General features: G+C 53.0%; 1 protein-coding gene across 1 annotated transcript; it reads left to right on the top strand.

The window, feature by feature from the left end:
• Positions 1-2,168: 2,168 nt before the first annotated feature.
• On the top strand, positions 2,169-27,569 carry C3 (complement C3). The gene is made up of 41 exons (XM_052193769.1): positions 2,169-2,313; positions 3,453-3,642; positions 3,952-4,114; positions 4,212-4,282; positions 4,982-5,076; positions 5,174-5,256; positions 5,349-5,439; positions 5,522-5,624; positions 5,833-5,959; positions 6,068-6,183; positions 6,269-6,415; positions 6,903-7,112; positions 7,238-7,444; positions 7,669-7,827; positions 7,991-8,120; positions 8,679-8,750; positions 8,932-9,132; positions 9,730-9,838; positions 10,244-10,329; positions 10,940-11,082; positions 11,209-11,421; positions 12,604-12,670; positions 12,767-12,853; positions 13,966-14,169; positions 14,682-14,757; positions 15,043-15,202; positions 15,954-16,052; positions 17,536-17,692; positions 18,302-18,465; positions 19,705-19,863; positions 20,475-20,534; positions 20,871-20,961; positions 21,082-21,133; positions 22,941-23,028; positions 23,148-23,237; positions 24,246-24,351; positions 24,808-24,897; positions 25,435-25,518; positions 26,996-27,079; positions 27,160-27,295; positions 27,388-27,569. The coding sequence occupies exons 1-41, from the start codon at positions 2,234-2,236 to the stop codon at positions 27,527-27,529; spliced, it is 4,992 nt and encodes a 1,663-aa protein (XP_052049729.1). The 5' UTR covers positions 2,169-2,233; the 3' UTR covers positions 27,530-27,569.
• The last annotated feature ends 18 nt before the right edge of the window (positions 27,570-27,587 follow it).

The raw sequence follows: 27,587 nt of genomic DNA, 5'->3' as shown, positions 1-27,587 counted from the left end.
AGGAAAGCAGACAAAACAGCTAGACTTGGTGGCCACCCCTTTAATCCGAACCAGCACTCTGGAAACAGAAGTCAGAGGATCTCTGAGTTCTCAGCCAGCCAGGACTACTACATAGACCCTATCTCCAAAGGTCTAGAATTCAGCTAGCATGGCCAATAGCCAGACCAGCAGGAAATTTCTTGGCATTTGCAACCTAGCCAGCAGGTGTATAAATCTGTAGAACCTTCAAAGAGAGCGAGAGCTGGCGAGATCTAGCAAGATGACATCCAGCAACCCCAGGGAACACCAGCTAGCTATATTAACACCGTGCTTTGCAGGAAGAAACTCAGGCAGGGCTCAGCCCTGGCTGCTGAGTGGCAGCTCAGAGAGGAAGCAGGCACTGGGTTGGTTGGTGACCCCGGAAGTCTGTCTGTCATCAGCAGAAATTGGCTGCTTTCACACAAAGTACCGGAGTGGAGGGTGGTTGGCATCGAGGAGGAGAAAGCTCTCTGAGCACTGATCTGGAGCAAACGTTGAGGCAAATCTCTCACACACAGAAAGCAAGACGCCCCCCAGACGCACTCAGGGGAGCTGGGAGAACAATACAGAGAGGAGGTTAATGGTTTGTAATGATGGACGAGAATCATTCTAGAAGCAGAATCTGTGGGGCTGGAGAGATGACTCACTGGTGTCCATCCAGAGGATTTGTGTTTGGTTCCCAACAGCCACATAAGGCTCACACAAACACCTGCAATGATAGATCCAGGGGATCCAACGTCTTCTGGCCTCTGTAGGCATCAGGCTTGCACAGACATACATACAGGCAAAACACTCTGACACGTACATATAAAGCAAATATTTAAAAAAGAAACTGTGTCATGTAGCCCAGGCTGGACTCTAACTTGCTACATGGCTGAGGCTGACTTTGAACTCTTGATCCTCTTGCCACCAGCGTCTAGTGCTGGGATTACAGCTGTCTAGTGCTGGGATTACAGATGTCTAGTGCTGGGATTACAGATGTGTGCCACCAGAATTAATCCTGTGCTACTCAGTATGGAAGCAGTTCCCCACTATGCATTCCAAAGCTACTATTTGTACTGAATAAATATTAAGCGTTAAGAATCATTACCTGCCTACAACTACAAAGCCAATACAATTGAAAGAGATAATATCCTTATCCTGTAGGTACAGGACAGGTCCTAGAGGCAGAGCCAAGAACAGACCTGTCCTCCATGACTCTCAAAGCCCACCATAGTCATTCAGCCATCCTGAACGACAGGGCAAGAAAGGTCCACTTTGTTCTTTTCCCTAGCAAGCAAGCATACCCCTGGAGGGTGAACTACTAGGCAGCCTTCAAAACTAAAGTTTAACTGTCCCACTGCCAAAAATAAATAAATAAATAAATAAATAAATAAATAAATAAATAAATAAATAAAAATTAAAAAAAAAAAAAACCTCTCCTAGATCCTCTAAAAAACAGAATTCTTTCCCACTTCAGAGAATGCTCCACAGAGCTGGGACTGTATCTGAGGACCTGCCCCCACCCCTTCTCCTCCTCATAGGAAAGGCTTGGATTATAAATGTATAAGTTGCGTAATGCCCAGCAACTGAGGAAGCAGAGGCAGGAGGCTTGCTTGAGGGCAAGAGTTCACGAACTGTTTAGCACAGTGGTCTCTACCTTTCTAAACCTGCCACTCTTCCACACAGTTCCTCATGTTGTGCTGACCCCCAACCATAAAATTATTTCATTGCTACTTCACAACTGTAATTTTTGCTGCTGTTATGAATTGTAAGGTAAATACTGATAAACAGGATATACAGTGTGCAATCCCAAATGTGTCTCCACACACTGGTTGAGAACCACTGATTTAGCAAGGCCTTGGGGGTAGGGAGAACCAGACAGACAGAAGTGCTGGGTTACTGGGACCCAGCTAAGTGTGGGAGGAGGTCACTCTAGACTTCAATCATCTCTGGTCTAACATCTGGCCTTGACCCCAAGAGAAGCCTGAGCCAGGCAGGGACTTTCAGACTCCAGTAAAATGGAAATGTGCCTGGGGTTGCTCACCCCAGGACTTGTTGCCCCAGGCTTGTGAAAAGCTTAGGAAATTGTGTTGCGAAATGTGGGGCAGCCCCTGGTGCAGGAACAGGGAGGGGCCAGGGAAGAGGGCCACATAAAGAGGCAGTGCCACAGCTCCAGCTTATCACTGCCCACCGCTGCCCCCACACCCTCACTCGTTCCCCTCTGTCCTTCACCATGGGGCCAGAGTCGGGGTCCCAGCTACTAGTGCTACTGCTGCTGTTAGCCAGCTCCCCGCTATCTCTGGGGAGCCCCATGTAAGTAGTTACCATTTGGGGGTACAGTTTCTTAATAGAATTTAGGAGTCACCTGGGTGAATGTTGCTGGGGGCGGGGGAGACAGGGATGTTAATCTGTGCTGGGGCTGGAAGATGGTGCAGTGGGTAAGAAGTCTTGCTGCATAAACATGATGATCTTAGCTCAAACTCCCAGCACCCATGGAAAAGCCAGGAGTGGCTTCCAGAGCCGATGAGCCCATACTGTGGGGCTAGAGATAGGACACTGGGGCTTGCTGGCTGCCAGCCCAGTGCCAAGTTCAGAAAGAGGAGACGTTGGCTCAAGGTGTGTGTATGGGGGTCAGGGGGCATAGAACAGGACACCTGACATCCTCCTGTGGCCTCCACACATTTGTGCGCTCTCTCTCTCTCTCTCTCTCTCTCTCTCTCTCTCTCTCTCTCTCTCTGTGTGTGTGTGTGTGTGTGTGTGTGTGTGTGTCACACACACACAGAGAATATGTGTTTGGGTTGCTTGTGTGTAAAGGTGTTTACAGTCTTATGTTCATAGAACTTAGGTATTGTAGTAGCATTGGTATGCCTATTATAAAAAAGAAGGTCTATAGATTTATGGTGTCTGTGATGCCTTGTGGTTTAGGCAATGATAAGTTTAAGATTTGAGAACTGGAGGAGTCTTAGGGTCTATAGCCTTTGTGTGGCCTGTCAAAAGCCAAGCTCATTGTTGGGCCTGATTACATAGAGTAGCCATCCTAGCTACTCTAGAATCCCAGGCAGGAAGTATACATATTCCAGCCAAGCCTGGGCTACAGAGTGAGTTCAGGGCTAGCCTGAACAACTTAGCAAGATGCTGTTTCCAAACAGAAAAGTGAGAAGAGGCTGAGGTACCGCTTAGTGGTAGAGAGAGAGCACTTTCTCAACACAAGCAAAGTCCTCATGGCTGCTACCCAGTGCTGAAGCCAGGGACAGTCAGTGTCTGGTGGCTAGGGGAAGCGGGCTGTGGCTTGGTCCCTTCTCGTGTGGGGAGGAACATGGGCCCAGGCATCTGCTCTGGCAGGCGTCCCAGCCAGCACTGAGAACCGTCCAGGACTAGGGACTGGGCCTGCCAGGGTGAGGGCTGAAGTCTCAGGCCTTGAGGTGGCATCTGCTCCCACACCCCACGGTCAGGTATTCCATCATTACTCCCAATGTCCTGCGGCTGGAAAGTGAAGAGACCTTTATACTAGAGGCCCACGATGCTCAGGGTGATATCCCAGTCACGGTCACTGTGCAAGACTTCCTAAAGAAGCAGGTGCTGACCAGTGAGAAGACAGTGTTGACAGGAGCCAGTGGACATCTCAGCAGGGTCTCCGTCAAGGTGGGCAGGGAACTGTGGAACTACGGTCAGCCATAGCCCCTTCCGGTCCTCCTGCCTGGGTCCTCCAGGCTGCCTCCTATATCCTCCTCTGAGCTCCTTCCTTCTGAGGCCCTCCCCTCTGGCACTCCTACCCTCTGGGTCCCTCTCCTTTGATTCCCTCTCCTCCGAGTCGAGTCGAGTCCCTTCCTCCTTGAGCCCCTCCTGTCTGAGGGGAGATGACAGAAGAGGCCCAGGGACTCTGGGGGATGCCCTCTGGGCACCTCTTCCTGCCACAGACTCCTGACTGACTTCCCCATGGCCCATGTATAGATTCCAGCTAGTAAGGAATTCAACTCAGATAAGGGGCACAAGTACGTGACAGTGGTGGCAAACTTCGGGGCAACAGTGGTGGAGAAAGCGGTGCTGGTAAGCTTCCAGAGTGGGTACCTCTTCATCCAGACAGACAAGACCATCTACACCCCGGGCTCCACTGGTAAGTGCTGTGAGAGGCTGCTCACACCAGGGCTGGACGGTCCTCCCAGAGCTTAAGGTCTAATGGTCTCTCTGCTTGTCCCCCTCACATCCTCCAGTCTTCTATCGAATCTTCACTGTGGACAACAACCTACTGCCTGTGGGCAGGACAGTCGTCATCAGCATTGAGGTACCAGCTACTGAGTTTCCCAGAGATGGACACCCTCCTCTCTGAGTCCCTCCCCTCCAAGTCCCTTCCCTTTTGAGACCCTCTCCTCTGAGACTCAGTCCTCTCAGGTGGTCCATGGGCAAATGGCTACACAGAGCAATCAGTGCAGAGACCAGGGACCTAGGAAGACCCATAGGTCTGAGGACTCCAATCCAGGGTCACTCCCTGAACTTTAGTTTCCCTATCTGAAGATTGGGATAACTTAATAGTAATTCTGTATAGTCAGTCCATTCTGCCCAGTAGAGGGCCCCTGTTAAAACCTGAGTGAAGATCCCTCCTTTCTCTCCCTGCAACCCTCTGTGGCTCCCACTTCTTTAGAGTCAAAGTCTTCCTCGCAAGGTATAAGGTCCTGCTCACCCTGCCTCGTTTCCTCTCTGCCTTCCTCCTCCTTGCTCCCTCTGCTCCAAACACAGATCATACCCCTCATCTTTTAAACACCCAGGCTTTTGCTGCGTTAACTATATCCTAAACATGAAAGGAAATGCACAGAGAGGTTGAGGTATTTACCTGAGAACACAGAGCTTATAAGTGGCACAGTAGGGATTTGAACCTAGGTTGAGTTACCCAGGTCTGTGTTCTTAACTGCCACTCAGTGAACATAGATGGGGTGGTTGTGCCTCTGAAGAACTGCTTTATCTCACTCATATGCCTTTCTCACAGACCCCCGATGGCGTTCCCATCAAGAAAGACACTCTGTCTTCCCACAACCAATATGGCATCTTGCCTTTGTCTTGGAACATTCCAGAACTGGTCAAGTATGTCTGGGTCTCCAAAAAACGGGATTCCCCTGCCCCAGGAGAGGGATGGGAAGAGGCGCTTGGAGGCCTTGCCACATTCCTCATCTTCTTGCAGCATGGGGCAATGGAAGATCCGAGCCTTCTACGAGCATGCGCCTACGCAGATCTTCTCTGCAGAATTTGAAGTGAAGGAATACGGTAAGCCTTGGGGACACCCAGCAGGTGAGGCCATTGTGCGCATGCTCCCCTGGCAGCCATGCCAACACCATCATCTTCATATCCCATCCCAGTGCTGCCCAGTTTCGAGGTCCTGGTGGTGCCCACAGAGAAATATTATTACATCGATGACCCAAAGGGCCTGGAAGTTTCCATCACAGCCAGGTGAGGGAAGGAGTGATGCATGGGCGTGTCTTCAGCCACAGCCAGAGAAGTCTCCAGGATCCCAAGTCTCCTTGTCTCTCAGGTTCTTGTATGGGAAGAATGTGGACGGGATGGCCTTCGTGATCTTTGGGGTCCAGGATGGTGATAAGAAGATTTCTCTGGCCCACTCCCTCCAGCGCGTGATGGTACTGCCTCACCCCTTCAAGAGCTTGGAATGGCAGCCTCTCCCCGCTGAGACCACGCCCCCATCACCACCCATGCGCCCATCCTACCTCTTAGCTCCTCCCAGTCCCTCATTTGAACCAGGGCCACCCATTCTGAGCTCCTCCCCTTCCTAGCCTCCTCTCTCTTGGGGACCTATCCCCCTCCCTCAAGCTCACCTATCCTTGGCAGATCGAGGATGGTTTTGGGGAGGCAGTGCTGAGCCGAAAGGTGCTGATGGAGGGGGTACAGCCCTCCAACGCAGATGCCCTGGTGGGGAAGTCCCTGTACGTCTCCGTCACTGTCATCCTGCACTCAGGTGAGACCTGCTTTGATGAAGGGGTAGCGAAGCTAGTCTGAGAGAGGAGGCTTGGCCCTGAAGGGCTGCTGAGAAACCTGTCCTCACTGGTACCATCCATCTCCTCAGGTAGTGACATGGTAGAGGCAGAGCACAGTGGGATCCCAATTGTCACCTCCCCGTACCAGATCCACTTCACCAAGACACCCAAATTCTTCAAGCCAGCCATGCCTTTCGACCTCATGGTAAGAGCCAGGGCTAGTCCCGTCTTCCACCTTCGATCACCCTGACCACACCCCCTGACCCTTCTCCACCCGCCTCTGTCCACAGGTGTTCGTGACCAACCCTGATGGCTCTCCAGCGGGCAGAGTGCCAGTACTCACTCAGGGATCCGACGCACAGGCTCTCACCCAGGATGATGGGGTGGCCAAGCTAAGCGTCAACACGCCCAACAGCCACCATCCCCTGACCATCACAGTGAGTACCTCGCACTCCAGGCCTGGTCTCGGTGGTGAGGGAGACCCAGGGCTCTGCTGGTTTTCACGACACTTTCCGATGTTCACCCAGAGGATCCCATGTTGCTGTAATAAAAGCCACTTAAGGAAGGAGTGCATACCATGGCTCACAGCGTGAGGCCGCAGTCCTTCATGGCTGGCAGGCACAGAAGGAGCGGATAGCAGCTCTCACATTCCATCAGCACAGACGAATGAATGGTGGAGCTCAGCTCACGTTCCCCTGTTGATTCAGTCTAGTCCAGTCCGGTCCCACAGCTCAGGGGAGAACGGTGCCACCCACACATTTAACCTAACCTAGAAATCCCCTCACCAGCATGGCCAGAGCTCATCACCTGGCTTTAGATGCTATCAAGCAGTCAATCAATATTAACCACCACAGAGCCTGTTGTGAGCATCCCAACCGGGCAGCTCTGGGAACCGCCACGCCTCTCTCTGGACTCCGCACCTAGGTCCGCACCAAGAAGGAGGGCATCCCGGAAGCACGTCAGGCCACCAAGACCATGCAGGCGCAGCCCTACAGCACCATGCACAACTCCAACAACTACCTGCACCTGTCAGTGTCCCGCGTGGAGCTGAAGCCGGGGGACAACCTCAACGTCAACTTCCACCTGCGCACAGACCCGGGCCAGGAGGCCAAGATCCGATACTACACCTACCTGGTCCGTGACTGCCAGGAGCCTCAGCCCCTCCAGCACCCCAGGGATTCGTGCCCAGCCCGGGGGTCTCCTGTACCCATTCTACCTAGCCCTGTCCTGGTTCTTACGCCGGCCCATCATCCCTCCAGGTTATGAACAAGGGGAAGCTACTGAAGGCAGGCCGCCAGGTTCGGGAGCCTGGCCAGGACCTGGTGGTCTTGTCCCTGCCCATCACTCCAGATTTTATTCCTTCCTTCCGCCTGGTGGCTTACTACACCCTGATTGGAGCTAATGGCCAAAGGGAGGTGGTGGCCGACTCTGTATGGGTGGATGTGAAGGATTCCTGTGTAGGCACGGTGAGCGCCTCTTCCCCTCCCCCTCCCCCTCCCCTTCTTCTCCCCCTCTCCCTTTCCCTCTCCCTCTCCCTCCCTCCCTATCCTCTTTCCTTTTTTAAAGACAGACTCACACCATGCAGTCTCTTTGCTCTCCCCTTTTCTCCTCCCTCTGCCCCTTTCTCTTCCCTTCCTTCCTGTTTCCCCCTGGGTTTTCTGGGATTAACCCCTCCCCGTCCTCTCTGCAGCTGGTGGTGAAGGGTGACTCAAAAGACAACAGACAGCCCGCGCCCGGGCATCAGACGACACTCAGGATCGAGGGCGACCACGGGGCCCGAGTGGGGCTGGTGGCTGTAGACAAGGGGGTGTTTGTGCTGAACAAGAAGAACAAGCTCACGCAGAGCAAGGTGAGGTCTGCTTCCCTCGCCTAGCCCCGAGTGTGGTGGGCGCTGGGAGCCGGGTCCGCCAAGGGCCGGGTGAGGAGCCGTGGGGATGGCTGGGTTGAGCTTTGTGGTGGGTTGGTGGGCTTTTTCCACCCCCTCCATCCACCCCATGCCACCCCACTTGCAGATCTGGGATGTGGTAGAGAAGGCAGACATTGGCTGCACCCCAGGCAGTGGGAAGAACTATGCTGGGGTCTTCATGGATGCAGGCCTGGCCTTCAAGACAAGCCAAGGCCTACAGACTGATCAGAGAGCAGGTGAGAAAAGGGACCAGGGGTGGACACAGGGACATGCTAGACGCCCATATAAGAACGAGACCCTTGAGATCAGGAGCCTGAATCTCTGCCCCTTCCTCCACCAGCAACACCTGCCCATCCCTGTTTTAATTAATTTTTAATTGCATCAAAGTGGTGTGTGTGTGTGTGTGTGTGTGTTCTCCTCTGTGTGTGTGCATGTGTGGAGTGCGTGTGTGAGTGAGTGCATGTGTGTGTGAGTGCAGAGTGTCATGTGTGTATGTGCATGCACATGTGTATGCACGTGTGTGCACACGCACGCATGCATGCACTCAAGCAAATTTGCGTATGCACCATGCCATGCATGTGGACGTCAAAGACAACTTGTACTACTCCGTTCTCACCTGAACTTGTGGGTCCTGGAGATCAGACTCAGGACATCTGGATTAGCAGCTCCTTTCCTCATGAGCCACCTCACCAGTCTTTATTGTTGCTTCTTGAGCCTCAGTCTCTTCCACTACCAAAAGTGTGCAACCATCACACCCCAGCCTTACCCTTCCCTCCTGTCTCTCTCTCCCTCAGACCTTGAGTGTGCCAAGCCAGCTGCCCGCCGCCGCCGCTCAGTACAGTTGATGGAAAGAAGGACGGACAAAGGTTAGACATCCTCTACTGACCCCCCTCTTCATGCATCCCCCTCCACTCATCCTGTTAGAATCCCATAGGAGGAGGAGGAGGGGGTTGCCTCCTTGTCCTGCCCCCAGGGAAGTTCTACCTGACATCTGGCCTGATGCTCTCCTGATGGCTAAGGCTGACACCAGGTCTGGGCCTCCCACAGCTGGTCAGTACACTGACAAGGGTCTGCGGAAGTGTTGTGAGGATGGCATGCGTGATAACCCTATGAGATACAGCTGCCAGCGCCGGGCACGCCTCATCACCCAGGGCGAGAGCTGCACGAAGGCCTTCCTAGACTGCTGCAACTACATCACCAAGCTGCGGGAACAGCACAGCAGAGACCGTTTGCTGGGCCTGGCCAGGAGTGAGTGACGGCTTGTAGGGCGGCACTCGGGTGTAGGGGGGACACAACTGCCCAGTGACTGGTGGAAGAGTGGCCCAAAGACTGTGTCCCAGCCATGTCCCCTGGGAAGGAGGAGGACAGAGACCAGCTGAGCTGTGTCCCAGGAAGGACTGAGGGAGAAAGCCAGGGGCTTTTCTCACACTGGACAGAGCTTTTCCATACCTATCCCCCATCCCATAAAGCAATACATCTTTAGCAAAATGGAGATAAATTCCCCTACAATCCACGCACACTGAAGCTAGGTGTGATAGCACATGCCTGTCATTTTAGCACTCAGGAGGCTGAGACAGGAGGATTGCTGTAGGTTCCAGGCCAGCATGGACTACCTAATGAGTTCCCAACCAGTTTGGACGGAGTCCATCTTGATAGCAACACATCTGTAGAGCATGATTTTAGTTTTCAGTTCCTAGATGGAGAGAGGAATCCCCACAGACCAGCGCGTGGGGGGCGGGTCAAAGGCCATCACACTGGTGAATGCATTTATACAACTCAGAGATGTTTGCAAGGGATCCACCTGCAAAGTGGGTCTCTTTCCAAATCAAACCTACCTACCCTCAGGTGACATGGATGAAGACATAATTCCAGAAGAAGATATTGTCTCTAGAAGCCACTTCCCAGAGAGCTGGTTGTGGACCATAGAAGAATTGAAAGGACCAGAGAGAAATGGGTATGGCTCTCTCTCTGTCAGTGATGGCCACCAAGACTCACCTCCTGACCCATGTGGTGGAAGGGAGAACAAACTCCCACCAATGGTCTTCTAACTTTTACATGAAGGTCATGGCAGAAGGATGCCACACACACCTAAATATGTAAGGGGGGGGGGATGAGGCTGGGACACTCCCATTCCACATCCTTGCCTGAGCGCAGAAGGCATCCTCCCAGACCAGCTCATTTGCATATGATTTGCATGTACCTGCCTGGATTCACCATGGAGGTCCATGGGCTGAACTAACAACGCCATGGGTGCAACCCAGAGCTCCTATCTAACCCGTCCTCCAGGGCCCTCCGACTCAGCACCCTCTCCACCTGGATAGATCTTACCACTTAATTTTTAAACTTGTGTCCCACCCAGAATCGCTACGAAAGTCATGAACATCTTTCTCAAAGATTCCATCACCACCTGGGAGATTCTGGCAGTGAGCTTGTCAGACAAGAAAGGTACAGGAGGGGCTGGGAAGATGGCTCAGAGGTGAAGAGTTTGCCCTGAGCTCCATCTGCAGGACCAATATAGAAAGCTTGCTTGCAATCCTAGTGCTGGGGAGTCCGAAGCAGGAGGATCCCTGGGGCTTCCTGGCCAGCCAGCCTAGCCAGGCAGTGAGCTTCAGGGTCACTTAGAAAGCCCATTTGCTGATCTCCTAGAGGAGCAGAGTTTGGTTACCAGCACCTATATCAGGCTGCTCACAACTCCTTGCAGCTCCAGGGGATCTGATGCCCTCTTCTGGCCTCTGTGAACACTGCATTGAGATGCACGCAACACAGAGTCTCTTGTGCACATACATAATATCAAGTATGGTAAAGAAGCAATCAAAGACAGCACTCAGTGTCAACCTCTGGCCCCCACATACATGTGCACCCATGCCCACCTGTGCACATGTAAACTCACGAGGTTAGACACAATTGACTGTGATACTATCACATGTGCATGTTAAGTCTTCCCCTCTTGGCAAATGGAATCAGCCATGGACAGCGAGGGAACCGGAAGTCTGCCTTTGCCTCCCCGCACAGCTCTCCTACCCTGGACCCTTCACACGCCTCTTTCTGTCGACAGGGATCTGTGTGGCAGACCCCTATGAGATCAGAGTGATGCAGGACTTCTTCATTGACCTGCGGCTGCCCTACTCTGTGGTGCGCAATGAACAGGTGGAGATCAGAGCTGTGCTCTTCAACTACCGTGAAAAGGAGGATCTTAAGGTGGGAGCAAGTTAGAGTTGAAAGGGCCGCCAGGACCCATGAACCCATGCTCGCCTGCCCCGTCCCCTCCCTCCCTCGCCCCAGACCCTCCCTCACACACCTGCCATGGGCCTCTCTCACATGCAGGTGAGGGTGGAACTGTTGCACAATCCAGCCTTCTGCAGCATGGCCACTGCCAAGAAGCGCTACCTCCAGATCATCAAAATCCCTCCCAAGTCCTCCGTGGCTGTGCCTTATGTCATTGTCCCCTTGAAGATCGGCCTCCAAGAGGTGGAGGTCAAGGCTGCTGTCTTCAACCACTTCATCAGTGATGGTGTCAAGAAGATACTGAAGGTCGTGGTGAGTCCTTGGGCATCTGCTGCCTCTGGCCTTCAGATCTTCCTGCTGTTGACCTGGGCTCTGAGACACCAAGGATCGTCTTAGGGCCCAGATGTCACAGAAACTTAGAACTGCAGGGTGAGAGAGGACTGCAGTTAATTCATGCAACTAGTGCTTCAATTGGTTCAGTTAGGCTCCAGGGTGTGGGGTGCACAGTTAGTCCATGCAAAGTTCCAGGCTCCATCTCCAGCACTTTGTAAAGCAGGTATGGAGTGTGCCCTGTGATCCCAGCACTTGGCAGGTGTAAAGCAGGAGGATCACGAATTTGAGAATAGCGGGGGTCACTTAATGAGACCCTGTCTCAAGTTTTTTCTAAAAGTAAAAAGGGCAGGGATGTGACTCAGCTGGCAGCACGAGCGCTGCAGGAGCTGTGGACCTGAGTGCAGGGCCCCAGGGCCCCGGGAAGCCCCAGGAAGTGGCTCACCTGCCAGTCAGCCCAGCCGAATCGCACAGTCCAGATTCATCAAGACACTGTCTCAGAAGAAGTGGAAAGGGCTGGAGGAAGACCCGTGGCTCTGACATTTCACATGCTCACATTCACAGTCACACTTGCTCACACTCTCAGACACATGCACACTTATACACATATGCACACATGTGTAGACACTCACACATACACATGTGTAGGTCTTGCACACATGTGCACAGTCTCACACATACACACACAAACACGCACATGTACTCCTCACCTTCACATAATGTACACTCATGCTCTCGCAGTCACACACATACACACTGATACATACACACTTGTACATACACACAGGCATGCATACTCACACACACATGCACACATACATGGACACTCACATACACCCATGCACACATACATACACAGACATGCACACCACACACTCGCATACATTCGTGCACTCACACACATGCACACTTGCGTGGAATACACTCATACACATGTAGATATGTACACACACAGATAAATACACACATGCACACATACACACGAGTATAAAGTAGGCATTTGAATCACCTCCTTTTTAGAAGAAGTCGAGACAGAGAGAGGTTAAGTAACTGGCCTCCGGTCATACGGGCAGAGAGGCAGAGCCCTTTTGAAGGACTTTCTCTGAATAGTGCCCTGCTGACCACCTGTATATTCATTGTCATTTTGTCCACCACCCTCCATAGCCAGAAGGAATGAGAGTCAACAAAACTGTGGCCATCCGTACACTGGATCCAGAGCACCTCGGCCAAGGTGAGGAGGCAGGCAGAGAGGGCAAGGCGGGGTGGGATACCAAGGAAGGAGTGAGGCAGCTGGTGCCATCCAAGCCTTCACTCTCTCACCCTGCAGAGGGAGTGCAGAGGGAGGACGTGCCCGCGGCAGACCTCAGTGACCAAGTGCCCGGCACAGACTCTGAGACCAGGATTGTCCTGCAAGGTAAGATGGCCTCTTCCCTGCCCAGCAGGGGTCAGGGCAGCTGGGAGCCAGAGGCTAACTGAACCCCATCTCATGGGTGGGGGTGAGGAGAGGAGAGACTGAGGAAACGGAGCAGGGAAAGACCCTGGACCAGGATGCCCAGATTCAAATGGATTTCAAGTTGATTGACCTGGGACTCATTTCTTAACATACTGTCACCCCGTACCTCAGTTTTCCTCCTATGAAAAATGAGGGCAATGATATGATGCTGTTTTAGTCACTGTTCTATTGTGAAGCAGCAGCATGGCCAAGGCAGCTCTTACTGAAGGGTGCATTTACTTAGGGCTTACAGTTTCAGAGGCTCTGCCCATGAGGATCCTGGCAGGAAGCAGACAGGCATGGTGGGAGAGCAGTAGCTGAGAGCTTTGCATCTTGATCCACAGACAGCAGGCAGAGAAGGAAAGAGACTGGGCCTAGAGTGAACCTCGCAGCCCATCCTAGTGACACACCTCCTCCAACACGGCCACAGCTTTCTGTTCCTTCTCAAACATAGTTTGACTAACTGAGGATCAGGCACTGAGACATAAAAACCTATGGAAACCATTCTCATTCAAACACCACAGCCAGTTGCTGCCTTGTCTGCTGTGGCGGTTGAGCAGTAGCACCTCAGGTCCGCCACTTCGTCTGGCTTCAGTAGCTTCCCACAGAAGTCAGTTCAGCAACAGCCTCTGCAGGGAAAGACCCTTCAGTGGGAAGGCACACACCTCAAGAGCAGAGGCTCTGCTACTCGTGACTAGATCCAGGGACATCAAGGGGACATTGCACCCCTCAGACAAACACTGATAGGGAGCTAGTGACAGTGCCTAACTACAAAGGTGGTTTGAGGATTATTCGAGACTCCGCGTGGAGTTCTCCCTCCAATGGACATGAGCAAGGAACTGTAAGCCTGAGCTGTATGTGACTGTGGCCCTTAATTTATCTAAAGGTAAAATTAAATGCCCATGGTGGGGTATAACCTTCCCCCCAAGCCCACACAAGACCTCCACACACACACTCCTCCAGCCCCCAAGCCCTAGGATTCCTCTGGTCAAAGACTGCCTCGAACAGGCCTTTCCCTCCACCCTCCACTGCAGGAACCCCGGTGGCTCAGATGGCTGAAGATGCCGTGGATGGGGAGCGGCTGAAACACCTGATCGTGACCCCGTCAGGCTGTGGGGAGCAGAACATGATTGGCATGACGCCAACGGTCATTGCAGTCCACTACCTGGACCAGACCGAGCAGTGGGAGAAGTTTGGCCTAGAGAAGAGGCAAGAGGCCCTGGAGCTCATCAAGAAAGGTGGGGCCTGAGCTGGAGCGCCCCAACCCACCCGCTCATCCTTCCCAGATCCCTCCATTCCCAGTCTTCAAAGCTGCACCCCTCCTCCCCAGGCTCTACCCCCTCCTCAACCTTCTCCCAAGCCTCATCCCTCTTTCCAAGGCCATGTCTCTCCTCCAAGCCCCTCCCCTCTCCTTTCTTCAGAGATGACTCCCTGGACCTTGGTCTGATCCCTGGACCCAACCTGAGTCCTCATTTTAGAATCCATGCCCTACTTGAGCCTTCCTCCCTCTCTTCACACTTGTCCCACTCCATGCATCCCCCTCGTCCTCCCTCTCCTCAACGAGTCCTCCCACCCGACTCTGCTTTTCAAGCCTTCCTTAAAACCTCTCCCTCCCAGGATCCTGGTCCTATCCTCTGTGAACCCTCACCCCACCTCACATAGGTAGCACCCTTATCCCACCCTGGGTCTGCCCAGCCCCCCAGCCCCCCAGCCCACCCCTTCCTTTGGTGACCCTGTCTATTCCCCACAGGGTATACCCAGCAGCTGGCCTTCAAACAGCCCAGCTCTGCCTACGCCGCCTTCAACAACAGGCCCCCCAGCACCTGGTAAGCAGGTGGTCAGTTTGGTCCCCTCTGCCTCGACATCCCCCTGAGCAAAGCCTGGATCCCCACCCATGGTGGTGTGGCCTCTCTCTGTCCACAGTCAAGGCTGCAGGGACAGAGTGAGCCTTAGAATCCTTTAAGCACCAGCTTCATGCAGCTTTGAAATTAAAAATCCAAACTGAGTGGCTCGGGCACCAACCCTCTCTGCTCATTGGTGGATGAAGATGTCAATCTATATGCTAAAACCATTTGATTCTAAACTGGCGTCTCTGTAACTCCCGCCCCCAGGCTGACGGCCTATGTGGTCAAGGTCTTCTCTCTGGCTGCCAACCTCATCGCCATAGACTCTCAGGTCCTGTGTGGGGCTGTCAAATGGCTGATTCTGGAGAAACAGAAGCCAGACGGTGTCTTTCAGGAGGATGGACCCGTGATTCACCAAGAAATGATTGTAAGAGACAGGCGAGATTCCGGAAGGAGAAGGGTAGAGGGTCCCAGGAGGCATGGGAGAGAGTACCGCCCCATCTACTTGTTTGTTTGGCGAGGGGAAGAGGCGAATAGAGTTGTAAAACACTGGAAGCATTCCAAGAATCCAGAGGCTGACAGACCCAACCACGAGGGGGACATGTGTAGTATTCTGTGCACCGGCGGAGGTCAGAGGTCAGCCTTGGGTGTCAGTCCTTAAGGGCTACCACCCTTTTTGAGGGTCTCATTGTCACGAAGCTCACCAAGAATGCTAGGTTGGCCCACCCCCACCCCCGAGTCCAGCCTCTGCCTGTCTCCGCCTACCCAGAGCTGGGGTTACAAGGTCACGCCATCATACACAGATTCTTGGTTTTTATGTGGGCCCTGGAACATTAAACTCAGGTCCCTGGGCTTGGGCTGTGTCCTCTCCCCGCCCCTGCTAACTGGTTGCCTCATGATATCTACCATTTACTCCGGGCCTCTTAGGAGCCCCACCATAAACCAAGGAGCGGCTCATCCTTCCTTCCTGTGGCCCCTGTGAGGGCCAGAACCCATGTTACACCAGGGGCAGCAGTACAAGGGGACCCTAGTAACAGAATGAACGAACAATTCAATTGATTCGCACTAGAGGGTTTGATCCTCCTGGGTAGGGAGCTGAGCCTGGACTTGAGATTCTTCAGGGTACTTGATGGTCAGGTGGGGACAAATAAAGACCTGGTTCTCACTCTTATTCACAGGGTGGCTTCCGGAACACCAAGGAGGCAGACGTGTCACTCACAGCCTTTGTCCTCATCGCACTGCAGGAAGCCAAAGATATCTGTGAGGGGCAGGTCAATGTGAGTGTCCTCTCAGCCCTCCATCCTGTCGCCCTCCCCAGCTGGGATCAAACACTCTGACCAAAAGCAGCTTAAGGGGGGAAAGGGTTTTTTTCAGCTTAGAGCTCCAGATCACTCACAACCCCTGGGAGAGGCAAGGCAGAGACTCAAAGGCAGTTAGGTGTGTTCGCTGTCCCATACAGTATTACCTCAGACTAAGAGCTCAACTCTCACAGCCAAAGAAGTGATGTTGTTTGCCAGCGTACTGTCAGGCTTATACCCTGGCTGGCTGTCCTAGGCGGTTCAGGACCACCTGCCTAGAGATGGTGCCACCTACAGTGGCCCTCCCACATCAACTGACAATCAAGACAGTCCCTCACAGACAAGACCACTAGCTGATCTAACTAAGTAATTCAACTGAATTGGCACTCTGGGCCATGTCAGATTGACAATTAAAGCTGCCCTGGGAGATTTGGCCCTCTCTACTGATTACCAAGATGGTCTTGGGAACAAATCATGACACCTGCTGGGTACCATTGTTTGGCCTCAGAGGTCTGGTGTGTGACTTTTCCCCGGGGAGATCTGAACAAACATCTCTCACCTTAGAACAACAGACCGAAGGAAATGGTTCTGCCCAAGTTCAGCTTGGTGAACATTGTATCAAGTTTATTAGGGTTGCTTAGGGGAATGTGGGTGACTCAAAGGCAGCCGAACTGCCAAAAGGCCCACCCCACCATGGGTGATAAGTCACAAAAGCTGTACATCTGGAGTCCCCTGCCCAACATGCAGGCGAGTCCACCAGGAGACTCCTCACCCCAGCAACGGCATGCCGCCACAGGAAGCCACACGGAGGGCTTTGCGTATCTCATACTTTTCCCGAAAGCCCTGAGAACCTGTGAGTTTTTGGAGCCTTCTGAACCTTGCCCTAAGCCTCCCATTGTCTTCCTGGGTTTAATGAGAACCCCTGCATCTCGGAGAGACTATTTCAACTTAGAGCAAAGAGCTGCACATCCAAATTCAACAAATGAATGCATGACAAACCCGTGATAGAGACGGGCTGGGGAAGGCATTGACATGACAAACCCGTGCTAGAGACGGGCTGGGGAAGGCATTGACGGAGGAGGACAGCTCACACAGGCTTAGACTGACATGCTGAATCTGGCTTATGCCCATGTCAGACATTTTACTCCATCAGTTTGTTTAGTGACATCTCCTGGGGAATATTTACACAACCATAATTCACCTTCATTTTGAAGCAGAACTCAACTGCGCAAGAACCCACAGCCACACACTCTGCTGTGCATACCTAATGTACAGACTACTCTAGACACATAAATGTATTCAACAAAAATATGTATTCAACAAAAAATATTGCCACACAAGTGTCCCCAACAACTAGGGAACTCTTAAAACCAGACACATCAAAGACAAGGGAGCTCCAGAGGACAGATCCTATCCTGGTAGCCTAGAAGTCATGTGAAACCCGACCATCTGTCTCTCACAGAGCCTTCCTGGGAGCATCACCAAGGCAGGAGAGTATCTCGAAGCCAGTTACATGAACCTGCAGAGACCATACACAGTGGCCATTGCTGGATATGCCCTGGCCCTGATGAACAAACTGGAGGACCCTTACCTCAGCAAGTTTCTGAACACAGCCAAAGGTGAGAGATGGCCTCAGGGGGAAGGGGTGTGTGCATGGGTGGGTGAGGGGTCACCTCAAGAGAGGAGTGAGGGGGATGGTGAGGGGTCACCTCAAGGGGAAGGGGTGTATGGGTGAGTATTAAGGGGTGACCTCAACGAGGTGCAAGGCTGAGGCATGAGGGTGGGTTCTGGATACATACGCTGAGCCAGGACGCATGGATCTTAGCTGACAGGAGGGCTGCGTGGCCCACACTGCCCTGGAGGCCTCGGAAGTATATTGACCCTTCAATGTAAATCACACAAGAGGCCTGCTGCACCATTCATTGAACTGTAACCTGGGCCTCTGAGTCGAAGGGAGGAGAAGAGGTTACTGAAGCTGGTGGGCTAGAAATGGTCTCGATTTCTTCTCAAGCTTCTGTTATTAAAACAACAACAACAACAACAAAAACAAATAGAAGCAACTCAAGGGAACAAGGGCTCTGTTCAGCTCACAGGTCAAGGGTGCAATTGGTTGTGGCGGGAAAATCTCCAGGACACTGATCATAAGCACAGCCACCCAGTCCTGGGGAAAGCTAGCTCCTAAGTTACCCCAGGCTACATGGACGAGGGGCTGGCTTGTCTCTCTGCAGATCGGAACCGCTGGGAGGAACCGGGCCAGCAGCTCTACAACGTGGAGGCCACATCCTATGCCCTCCTGGCCCTGCTGCTGCTGAAGGACTTTGACTCTGTGCCCCCTGTGGTGCGCTGGCTCAACGAGCAACGCTACTATGGGGGCGGCTATGGCTCCACCCAGGCAAGTGACCTCCAACCCTAATTCCATGTCTCCCAAGGGACACACTGAGGTCCAGGCATGCAGCTCTTGTGCCTGAGGAGTGTGGGGACTGCAGGCGAGCCGAGAAGCTAGAGGCCTCGTTCCAGTAGATGATGCTCTTCATTCTGCCAGGTCCCTAGGATCCCCATACATGCTGTCATCAAAGCGCTCTAGGTCGTGCTCCCTGTATCTAAGCCCCCTAATATCGCACTAACTGGAGACTTGTAGGTCACATTTCCAGTTTTACCAGGCTCTGAATGACTGGAAGGTTCTAGAACATGATCTCAGTAGTTTGACTAGACTACCAGTGCCTCCCTCTCTCACGTGTGGGCACTATAGCATGTTTTCAGTCTCACTAGACTCACCAGGCCTCCTTGTCACTGGAGGGTTTCAGATTACTTCCCTCATTCCAGGGGACTTTCAGTGTCCCCCTCTCTCATATGTGGGTTCCAGATCACGTTCTTTATTCCGCCAGGTTCTCAAATGTCACCCTTTCCACTGGGGTGAATTCTAGACCAAGTTCCCAGTTCCACCCAGGTTCTCACTACCACCTTTTGTCATCTGTGTATTCTAGGGCATGTGGTTAGGGTGTGCTGGGGAGATGATGGTGTGTAGGCCCTACACAAGGGCACTGCCTGGAGCCTCTTTCTCTAGGGCCCTCCAGATGATGGTTGTGGCAAGTTAAGGCAAAACAAGCTTGGGCTGCAGCTGTCTTTCCCTCTCATGGGCTGTCAGTCACTTCTCTGCACCTGCTCCAGCCTCAGTATCCCTTCAGAACTTGACTCCTCCACACTCCAGCTTCATTCTCTTATGAGATGGTTCTAGACGAAGTTCTGGCCTCCTAAGCCCTAGTCTAAGACTCCTTACTCTTCATGGGTCTAGATTCTCTGGTGGAGTCTGGCTTGTTTTCATCATTGATAACTTCTGAACAAAAGCTCACCCCTTGGAGGGGGTCTAGACAGGTCTTCAGTATCCGGTTACCTCCACTGCTCCCTTCACGCTCTGGTGTGTTCTAGACCACTGAATGGCTGCTGGCCAGCCCTGGCCTGAGCTTCTCCTAATGGAGCTCTGGGATATCCACCCCCTCCACCTATATCTCTGCATTCTCCAGAATGTTCTGTGTATGCTGCTGCTGCCATAACTCTGACCAGCAATTCTCCCCAGGACACCCTAGCCACCAGGTAGAATGCAGAGCTAACCATCCTATCCCACATGTTCTAGGCCACCTTCATGGTATTCCAAGCCTTGGCCCAATACCAAACAGATGTCCCTGACCACAAGGACTTGAACATGGATGTGTCCTTCCACCTCCCCAGCCGCAGCTCCCCAACCTCGTTTCGCCTGCTCTGGGAAAGTGGCAGCCTCCTGAGATCGGAAGAGGTACAGCCTTACTCCTCCCTCCCTCGTTTCCAACCCTCTGTACCAGCCAGGGCTGCAGGAAGGAGGTCAGAAGGAGGTCAGATACCTGCCAGGGCCCTCAGATCCAGAGAAAACTGGCCCTGTGTGTGCTTGCTTGTTTGTGTACAGGTGTGCTCACCTCTCTCTCTCTCTCTCTCTCTCTCTCTCTCTCTCTCTCTCTCTCTCTCTCTCTCTCTCTGTGTGTGTGTGTGTGTGTGTGTGTCTGTCTGTCCGTCTCTCTGTGAGTGTGTGTGTGTGTCTGTCTCTCTCTCTCTCTGTGAGTGTGTGAGTGTGTGTGTGTGTGTGTGTGTGTGTACCAGAGGACAACCTTAAATGTCATTCCTCAGGTGCTGTCTACCTTATTGTCAAGGCAGAGTGCCTCTCTGGGCTGAAATTCATCGAATAGAATAGGCTAGCTGACCAGCGGCCCCCAAGGACCCCCCAGTGCTGGCCTATACCCAGTTTGCTTTATATGGATTCTCAGGATCAAACCTAGGCTCTCGGGCTATAAGTCAAGCCCCTTGTCTACTGTGTCACCCCTGATCCTAAAGCTGGCTCTCAGCGCCCCTCTCCTCTCTCCCAACCCTCTGCAGACCAAGCAAAATGAGGGCTTCTCTCTAACAGCCAAAGGAAAAGGCCAAGGCACATTGTCGGTAAGAAAGGGGAACCCACATCTGCCATGTCTACAACCCTCCCCTGTCCACCCCACCCCGTCCACCCCACCCCTGTCCACCCTACCTTACCTCTGTCCACCCCACCCCTGTCCACCCCACCCCTGTCCACCCTACCCTATCCCTGTCCACCCCACCCCTGTCCACCCTACCCCTGTCCACCCCATCCCTGCCCACCACACCCCTTCCTACCCCACCCCTGTCCACCCCACCCCTGTCCACTGCATCCCTGCTCACCCTGCCCCTGTCCACCACACCCCTGCCCACCCCACCCCTGTCCACCCCTTGCTCTCATGAGACCTTCTCTCATCCTACCAGGTGGTGACAGTGTATCAGGCCAAAGTCAATGGCAAAGTCACCTGCAAGAAGTTTGACCTCAGGGTCACCATAAGACCAGCCCCTGAGAGCGGTGAGAGGAACTAGGACCCCTCTGTCACCTTCCAACCCCACTCCCATCCTACCACCTGTGCTCCTCCTGACCTGGGACCCAATGGCACCTTCTCTCATCTTCTTGTTTCTATGTTTGTAGCCAAGAAGCCCCAGGAAGCCAAGAGGACCATGGTCCTCGACATCTGCACCAGGTCAGGATCCCGACCCTGCCGCTCATTCTTCACTCGCCAGTGTGTGCACTGCGTGTGTGCGCTGCGTGTGTGCGCTGCGTGTGTGCACTGCGTGTGTGCATTGCGTGTGTGCGCTGCGTGTGTGCGCTGCGTGTGTGCACTGCTGGAGCACCTGCTGGGGCTATGGGGCGGGGAGTGGCCATGCTAGTCTTGGGCAAAGGCCTCAGGAGAGGGCTCTTTTCCCAAGAGTGTCATAGTTCGTGTGTGACAGACATTCCCAGACGATGTTTGTTGAAACCGTTTTCGAGCCTTTGTTCCTTGTGGACAGGGTCTTCTGTACATTTTGGAGTGGGCTGGGATCTAAAAGCAGACACTTCCTATTGGCTTGGTGTGAGGTGGCAGGGATGCCTCATCTGCATGTGGAGGGGCTTCCAGGTGCTGCCCCACATGGCTGATGGTCATGGTCTTTTCCATGGCGTGCTGTGTGCTCTTGTGACAGGGACCTGGTCTGGGGTAGGTGAAATACCTACTGTTCTCAAGTCTGAGGGTCCAGGGTTTCTGAGCCCATTCAACCTTACCAAGTTTGTTTGGCATGATCCCCTGCCCCAGTCCTCTCTCTTCCTTTAGAAAGACGTCTTCATCGTGGGTGGCGTTGGGCCTGAGCCTCTGCTCTGTGCACACAGCAAGTGCCGTAGCCAGAGCTGCATCCTCAGCCCATCTCCACCTCATTCGTTAACACTTCTTCATTCATGCTGGCAAGCTTACACCCCTCTGGCCATGCGGCACGCCTCTCACAAAACCCCGGGGTTGTGTGAGAGGCCCTCCATTTCCTCTCTTTAAAGCATCACTGATGTTACGGTCAAAAAAACTGCCAGAGGAATTTTCATTTTTCTTATTTGTTTCCTCTTTCCACGATCATGTATGTGCATGTGTGCTTGCATGTGTGTGCATTTCTTCATGTCACAGCATCCATGTGGAGGTCAGAGGACACCTGCAGGAGTTGGTTCTCTTTTCTGCCATGTGTGTTCCGGCAATTGAAGTGAGGTTGTCAAGCATAGTGGTTAGCGCCCTGGATTCACTGAACCACCTCACTGGCCCGCCCTCCACCTGTTCTTTTTCAGCTTGACCTGGAATTTGCCAAGTATAGTAGGCAGCTGTGCAATGAGCCCAGAGTTCCTCTGGCTCCATATCGCCAGGGTTGGAACTACAAGCACGTACCAGGGAAACGGCTCAGTGGTTAATGGCGCTAGCCACCATGGTTGATCTTTTGTTCTTTTTATCACAGATAGTGGCTGATCAAACTCAGGTCCTTATGCTTACACAGCAAGCACTTGACTGATTAAGCTGTCAAGTCAGCCTACCACACCCGCCCTCCACACTGCTATGGCTTTGTTTAGTTTAGTTTAGTTTAGTTTAGTTTAGTTTAGTTTAGTTTAGTTTAGTTTAGTTTAGTTTTAGGTTTTGGTTAGGTTTTATTTTGTTTGCTTCTCAAACAAAAAAAAAAAAATTGAGAAACGATTTTGCTTTGTAACCTAGGCTAGCCTGTGTCAACTTACTAAGTAGCTCACAGTCTTCCCTCCCAGGTGCAGCATGGACTGTTGGTGACATGCTTGGGTGATGGACTGTCGTGCTTGGGTGACAGTATGAACAGCCAGGCCTGGCTGCATCTGCTTACGTCGCTTTCAGACAAGGGTTTTCCAAACCAAAGCCTTCTTCAGTGCTGCGTGCAAAGCAGGAGCCTGGGTCCTGATGAGCCCCCTCGTCCGAGCACTGTCCCTGGGTGCTGCGCCCATCCTGAAAGCTGATGACCTTTTTCTGCTATGTGCAGGTACTTGGGAGATGTGGATGCCACCATGTCCATCCTGGACATCTCCATGATGACTGGCTTTGTTCCAGACACAGACGATCTGGACCTGGTGAGGAGGCTTGGGTATGGGGCCTAGGAAGAGGCTTTGGGGAAAAAGGGAAGGTTTTTTTTTTTTGTTTTTTTTTTTGTTTGTTTGTTTGTTTTTTTACCAGCTCTGCTCTTCCCCAGCTAAGCTCTGGAGTAGACAGATTCATCTCCAAGTACGAGATGGAAAAAGCCTTCTCCAACAAGAACACCCTCATCATCTACCTAGAAAAGGTAACTCCTGCCCCTGGGAGGCCCCTGTGCCTCCTTTCCCCTTCCTGTCTGGGTTTCTCCTTCCATCTTGATGTACAGTTCATACTAGCCCCAGGCTTGGCAACACAGGACCTGTGCTATGAGGGGATAGGAGAAAGTTTGTAATATAAGGTGACCAACTCAAGATTGTCCCCTTCCCCCTCTAGTCTAGTGCTCCGTGATCAGGGACCCAAACTCCTTCCACCTTGTGGCTCTGGAATCTCCAGGATCTTGGAGTTTTCAGCAATAGCATAAGAAAAGTCCATGGGTGTGTCTGATTAGGAATGTCAAGGTCTCTCCGTGTAGCCTGAACTGGTCCCAAACTAACCATCCTCCAGCTTCATCCTCCAGAGTGCTGGAATTATAGAGATATGCTGGCTACATGTGTTGCTTTCATGGCCACTGTCACAGTGCCCTTCATTTTGTTCTAACAAAATACCTGAGGCAGCATGGTTTATAAAGAGAGTCATTTAGCTCAAACTTTTGGAAAATAACAGTTCAAGGCTGGTTGATCCCACTGTCTAGCCTCTAACAAAACCCTCCAGGCATGTTGGCAGGAGAGAGCAGGAGAGAAAGGCCACACCCAGGAAAACGGACCCACCATCGCAGAAGCAAATCCGTTCTGCTGAGACCTGGTCTTCTCCTCCCTTCTTGTTAGTAAATCCCCTATGACCTTAAAGGCTCTGTCTACCTAGTGCTTTCCAGGCTGTGGCCTAGATGAAGAGAAATCCTGTCCAAACAACAGCAAGGAGACAGTGATCTGCTGGCCAGAGCTTGGTCACCCGAATGCCCCCGAATCAGAGTGACACTGCACAGTCTGGTTCCAAGCACAGTAGAAGAGGAAGATAGATTTAGCAACTGCTCATTCACTTCCCCACACTTTCTAGAACCTGCCTGGTCCCTCAGTCTCTCTACCATGGCTCCAAATGCCAGGAGTGTGTCCTGGGCTCTCTCTGTGACACCTACTGACCAGCCCCATCCTTCCCTCAGATCTCACACTCGGAAGAAGACTGCCTGTCCTTCAAAGTTCACCAGTACTTTAATGTGGAACTTATCCAGCCTGGGTCGGTCAAGGTCTACTCCTATTACAATCTGGGTGAGCAGCCAAGGCAGGGCTTGGTGGTTGAGTCATCCTGACATCCAAGGACCCTGGGCATCAGAGTATCAGAGATCTTTGGCAGCACCAGTGATCAAAATATTGGGGGTCCTGGGGATTCGTATGCTGGGGTTCTTAGAGCCCTAGGATTTAGAGAGTTGGAAAACTCAGGGTCCAATGACTTGCCGAGATCTGGAGGTTAGGAGGTCTTAACATCTCAGAGACATAGAATTTGACATCTGAGGCTTCCAGGACTCTAGATGGAGGTTTCAAGAGACCATGGTCTGAAAGAACAAAAAATCAGAAAACCTAAGGTTTGGGTATCACAGGGTCTGAGGTTGGGGACTTAGCATCTCAGGGCTCAGGGGACTCACTCACTGTGCATTTCCTAGCAGGAATGGTCTTTCAGGTGGAGCCCCTGGCCCTCTGACCTCCTCTTACCTCTTCTCCCCACAGAGGAGTCATGCACCCGGTTCTATCATCTGGAGAAGGAGGACGGAATGCTGAGCAAACTGTGCCACAATGAAATGTGCCGTTGTGCTGAAGGTGGGCACTAGGAGGGTGAGGGGGGAGGGTGAGGGGGCGGGCCCAGGCAGGACACACCCACGGAGATGCTCCAGTCCCGTGGGGAGGGAGGACCTGGGGTGGGCACTAGGAGGGTGAGGGGGCGGGCCCAGGCAGGACACACCCACGGAGATGCTCCAGTCCCATGGGGAGGGAGGACCTGGGGGTGGGCACTAGGAGGGTGAGGGGGTGGGCCCAGGCAGGACACACCCACAGAGATGCTCCAGTCCAATGGGGAGGGAGGACCTGGGGGTGGGCACTAGGAGGGTGAGGGGGTGGGCCCAGGCAGGACACACCCACAGAGATGCTCCAGTCCCATGGGGAGGGAGGACCTGGGGTGGGCACTAGGAGGGTGAGGGGGCGGGCCCAGGCAGGACACATCCACACAGACATTCCACTCCTGAAACCATACCCAGGGGACATGGTATAGTGTAGGTGTTCCTTCTGAAACCAGCCCCAACACCGAAAGTGGGCTGAGGGGGATGGTGCTCAAGAGCCTGTGTGCACCCCAACCTGCAGAGAACTGCTTCATGCATCAGTCACAGGAGAAGGTCAGCCTGAACGACCGGCTAGACAAGGCTTGTGAACCTGGAGTCGACTATGGTGAGCATGGCTGCTGTCAGGGAGTGTGACGGTGTGTGAGCAGTGCAGAGCAGCAGTGGTGGTGCTTGTGTCAGGCTGTGTATCAGGTGCTTGTGTATCAGGCTGTGGCTGCGGGTGGCTGTTGTGTAGGGGACATGTGCAGATGTATAGTGAAGGGGTGGTCTGTGTTGCGTGATGTACCTAGGTCCAGACTGCTGAACCAGCCAGTTACTGGGGTCACCCATAAGAACTGGGGTGAGGGTTCCTCACTCTGTATGATGGCTCTGTTCATATGGCTCTGGAAGCCCAAGCCTGAGGTCCCAGATTGGATCCCCAACACCTAGTAAAAAGCTCAGAATGGTAGCACATGTCCTGAACTCAAACGCAGGTGAGGCAGAGACAGGCGGCTCTCAAGCCAGCGAGCCTCGCCACACCACTGAGTTCAGTTTAGATAAGACCCTGTTCCCACAAACAAGAGGGAGAGGTGTCTCCGCGTGAGAGCACTCCACTTCAGGCTCACAGCAGCCTGGAACTTCAGCTCCAAGAGATCCAACACCCTTTTCTGGTTTCTGTAGATTCACAGGCATACACATTAAACAAAAAGGACAGCCAGGCTATGGTGGCACACACCTTTAATCCCAGCACTTGGGAAGCAGAGGCAGGTGGATTTCTGAGTTCGACGCCAGCCTGGTCTACAGAGTGAGTTCCAGGACAGCCAGGGCTACACAGAGGAACCCTTGTCAGTTAGCAATCAAAATGCTTCAGACATGGCCATAGGCCAAGCCGATGGACAATTTCTCAGTTGGGGTTCCTCCCCTTTTCCCAGATTTGTCAAATTGGCAACTGATACTATGACATGTGAACATGTTTGCACACACAGTAGCTATAGCTCTGCATGTGCCTGTAGCTTTGGGTGTAATTGCACATAGCCGGAGTTAGACATGTTGTGACTGTGCATGACCTTGCCTGGCTGTGTGTGACACAGTGGTCAAGCGTGACTTTGGATAGCAGTCACGGCCGTCATGAAAATGACTGTCCTTACACATGGATTTGCAGGTTGCCCTGGTTGCATGATACTGTCATGGCCTTGTGCGTGATCGTGCGCTGAGCAGCTGCCGCTGTGCATATACATACTTACCGTAGCTCTAACTGCGTGTGGAGTGCATGGCTATGAGCGTGTGTGTGTGTGTGGGGGGGGTGGTCTGTAGCCTGGAATTGCCCGCAGCCTCAGTCATATGAGACTTTAGCTCTGACGGCTGTGCCTGTAGGCATCGCTAACTACTCCCAAGGTCCTATGACGGAGTCCATCAGTGTGATGGACTGTGGGATGGCCTGGGTGTGTGTGTTCCTGGGAGGGGACAGACTGAGAGCGGCTCTGACTCAGCATTATCTCTGCTTGTAGGTGTGTGTGATGGGAGGGGGTCATGTAGTCAGGTGTATCTGCTGGTGAGGGTGTGACCAACCCTGCTCAAAATCCTCGCTGCCCCTCCCCCCACAGTGTACAAGACCAAGCTAGCCTCAATGGAGCTGTCGGATGACTTTGATGAGTACATCATGACCGTTGAGCAGGTCATCAAGTCAGGTACACGGAACCTCTGTCTTCCTGCCTCCCCAGCCCGAGCCCCTCTGCTGGAGCTCAGCCTCCCCTTGTCTGCTCTGCAGGCTCAGATGAGGTGCAGGCAGGGCAGGAACGCAGGTTCATCAGCCACATCAAGTGCAGAAACACCCTGAAGCTGGAGAAAGGGAAGCAGTACCTCATGTGGGGCCTCTCCTCTGACCTCTGGGGAGAAAAGCCCAAGTAAGTGCCCCTGCCTGTGGGTGTGACAGCCCCTCTAGCCCCACCCACTGCCCCCAGGAACCTGCCCTTAACTGCTCTGCCTTCTTCCTCAGCACCAGCTACATCATTGGGAAGGACACATGGGTGGAGCACTGGCCCGAGGGAGAGGAATGCCAGGATCAGAAGAACCAGAAACAGTGTGAGGACCTTGAGGCGTTCACAGAAACAATGGTGGTTTTCGGCTGCCCCAACTGACCACAGCTCACCCCTCCAATAAAGCTTGTATTTCACCCACCTTTCAGTGTCTGGAGTC

Source organism: Apodemus sylvaticus, chromosome 9, assembly GCF_947179515.1.
Source record: "Apodemus sylvaticus chromosome 9, mApoSyl1.1, whole genome shotgun sequence".
Taxonomy (NCBI): Eukaryota; Metazoa; Chordata; class Mammalia; order Rodentia; family Muridae; genus Apodemus; species Apodemus sylvaticus.
Note: the sequence above shows the minus strand (reverse complement) of the source record. Positions and strands in the feature narration are given on the sequence as shown.

Excerpts from the sequence above, each read along its gene's own strand:
- C3 (XM_052193769.1), top strand. The coding sequence starts at position 2,234 with ATGGGGCCAGAGTCGGGGTCCCAGCTACTAGTGCTACTGCTGCTGTTA. Across the intron at positions 12,671-12,766 it reads TCCAGAGCACCTCGGCCAAG|AGGGAGTGCAGAGGGAGGAC; the intron begins GTGAGGAGGCAG and ends CTCACCCTGCAG. Across the intron at positions 18,466-19,704 it reads GCGGCTATGGCTCCACCCAG|GCCACCTTCATGGTATTCCA; the intron begins GCAAGTGACCTC and ends CACATGTTCTAG.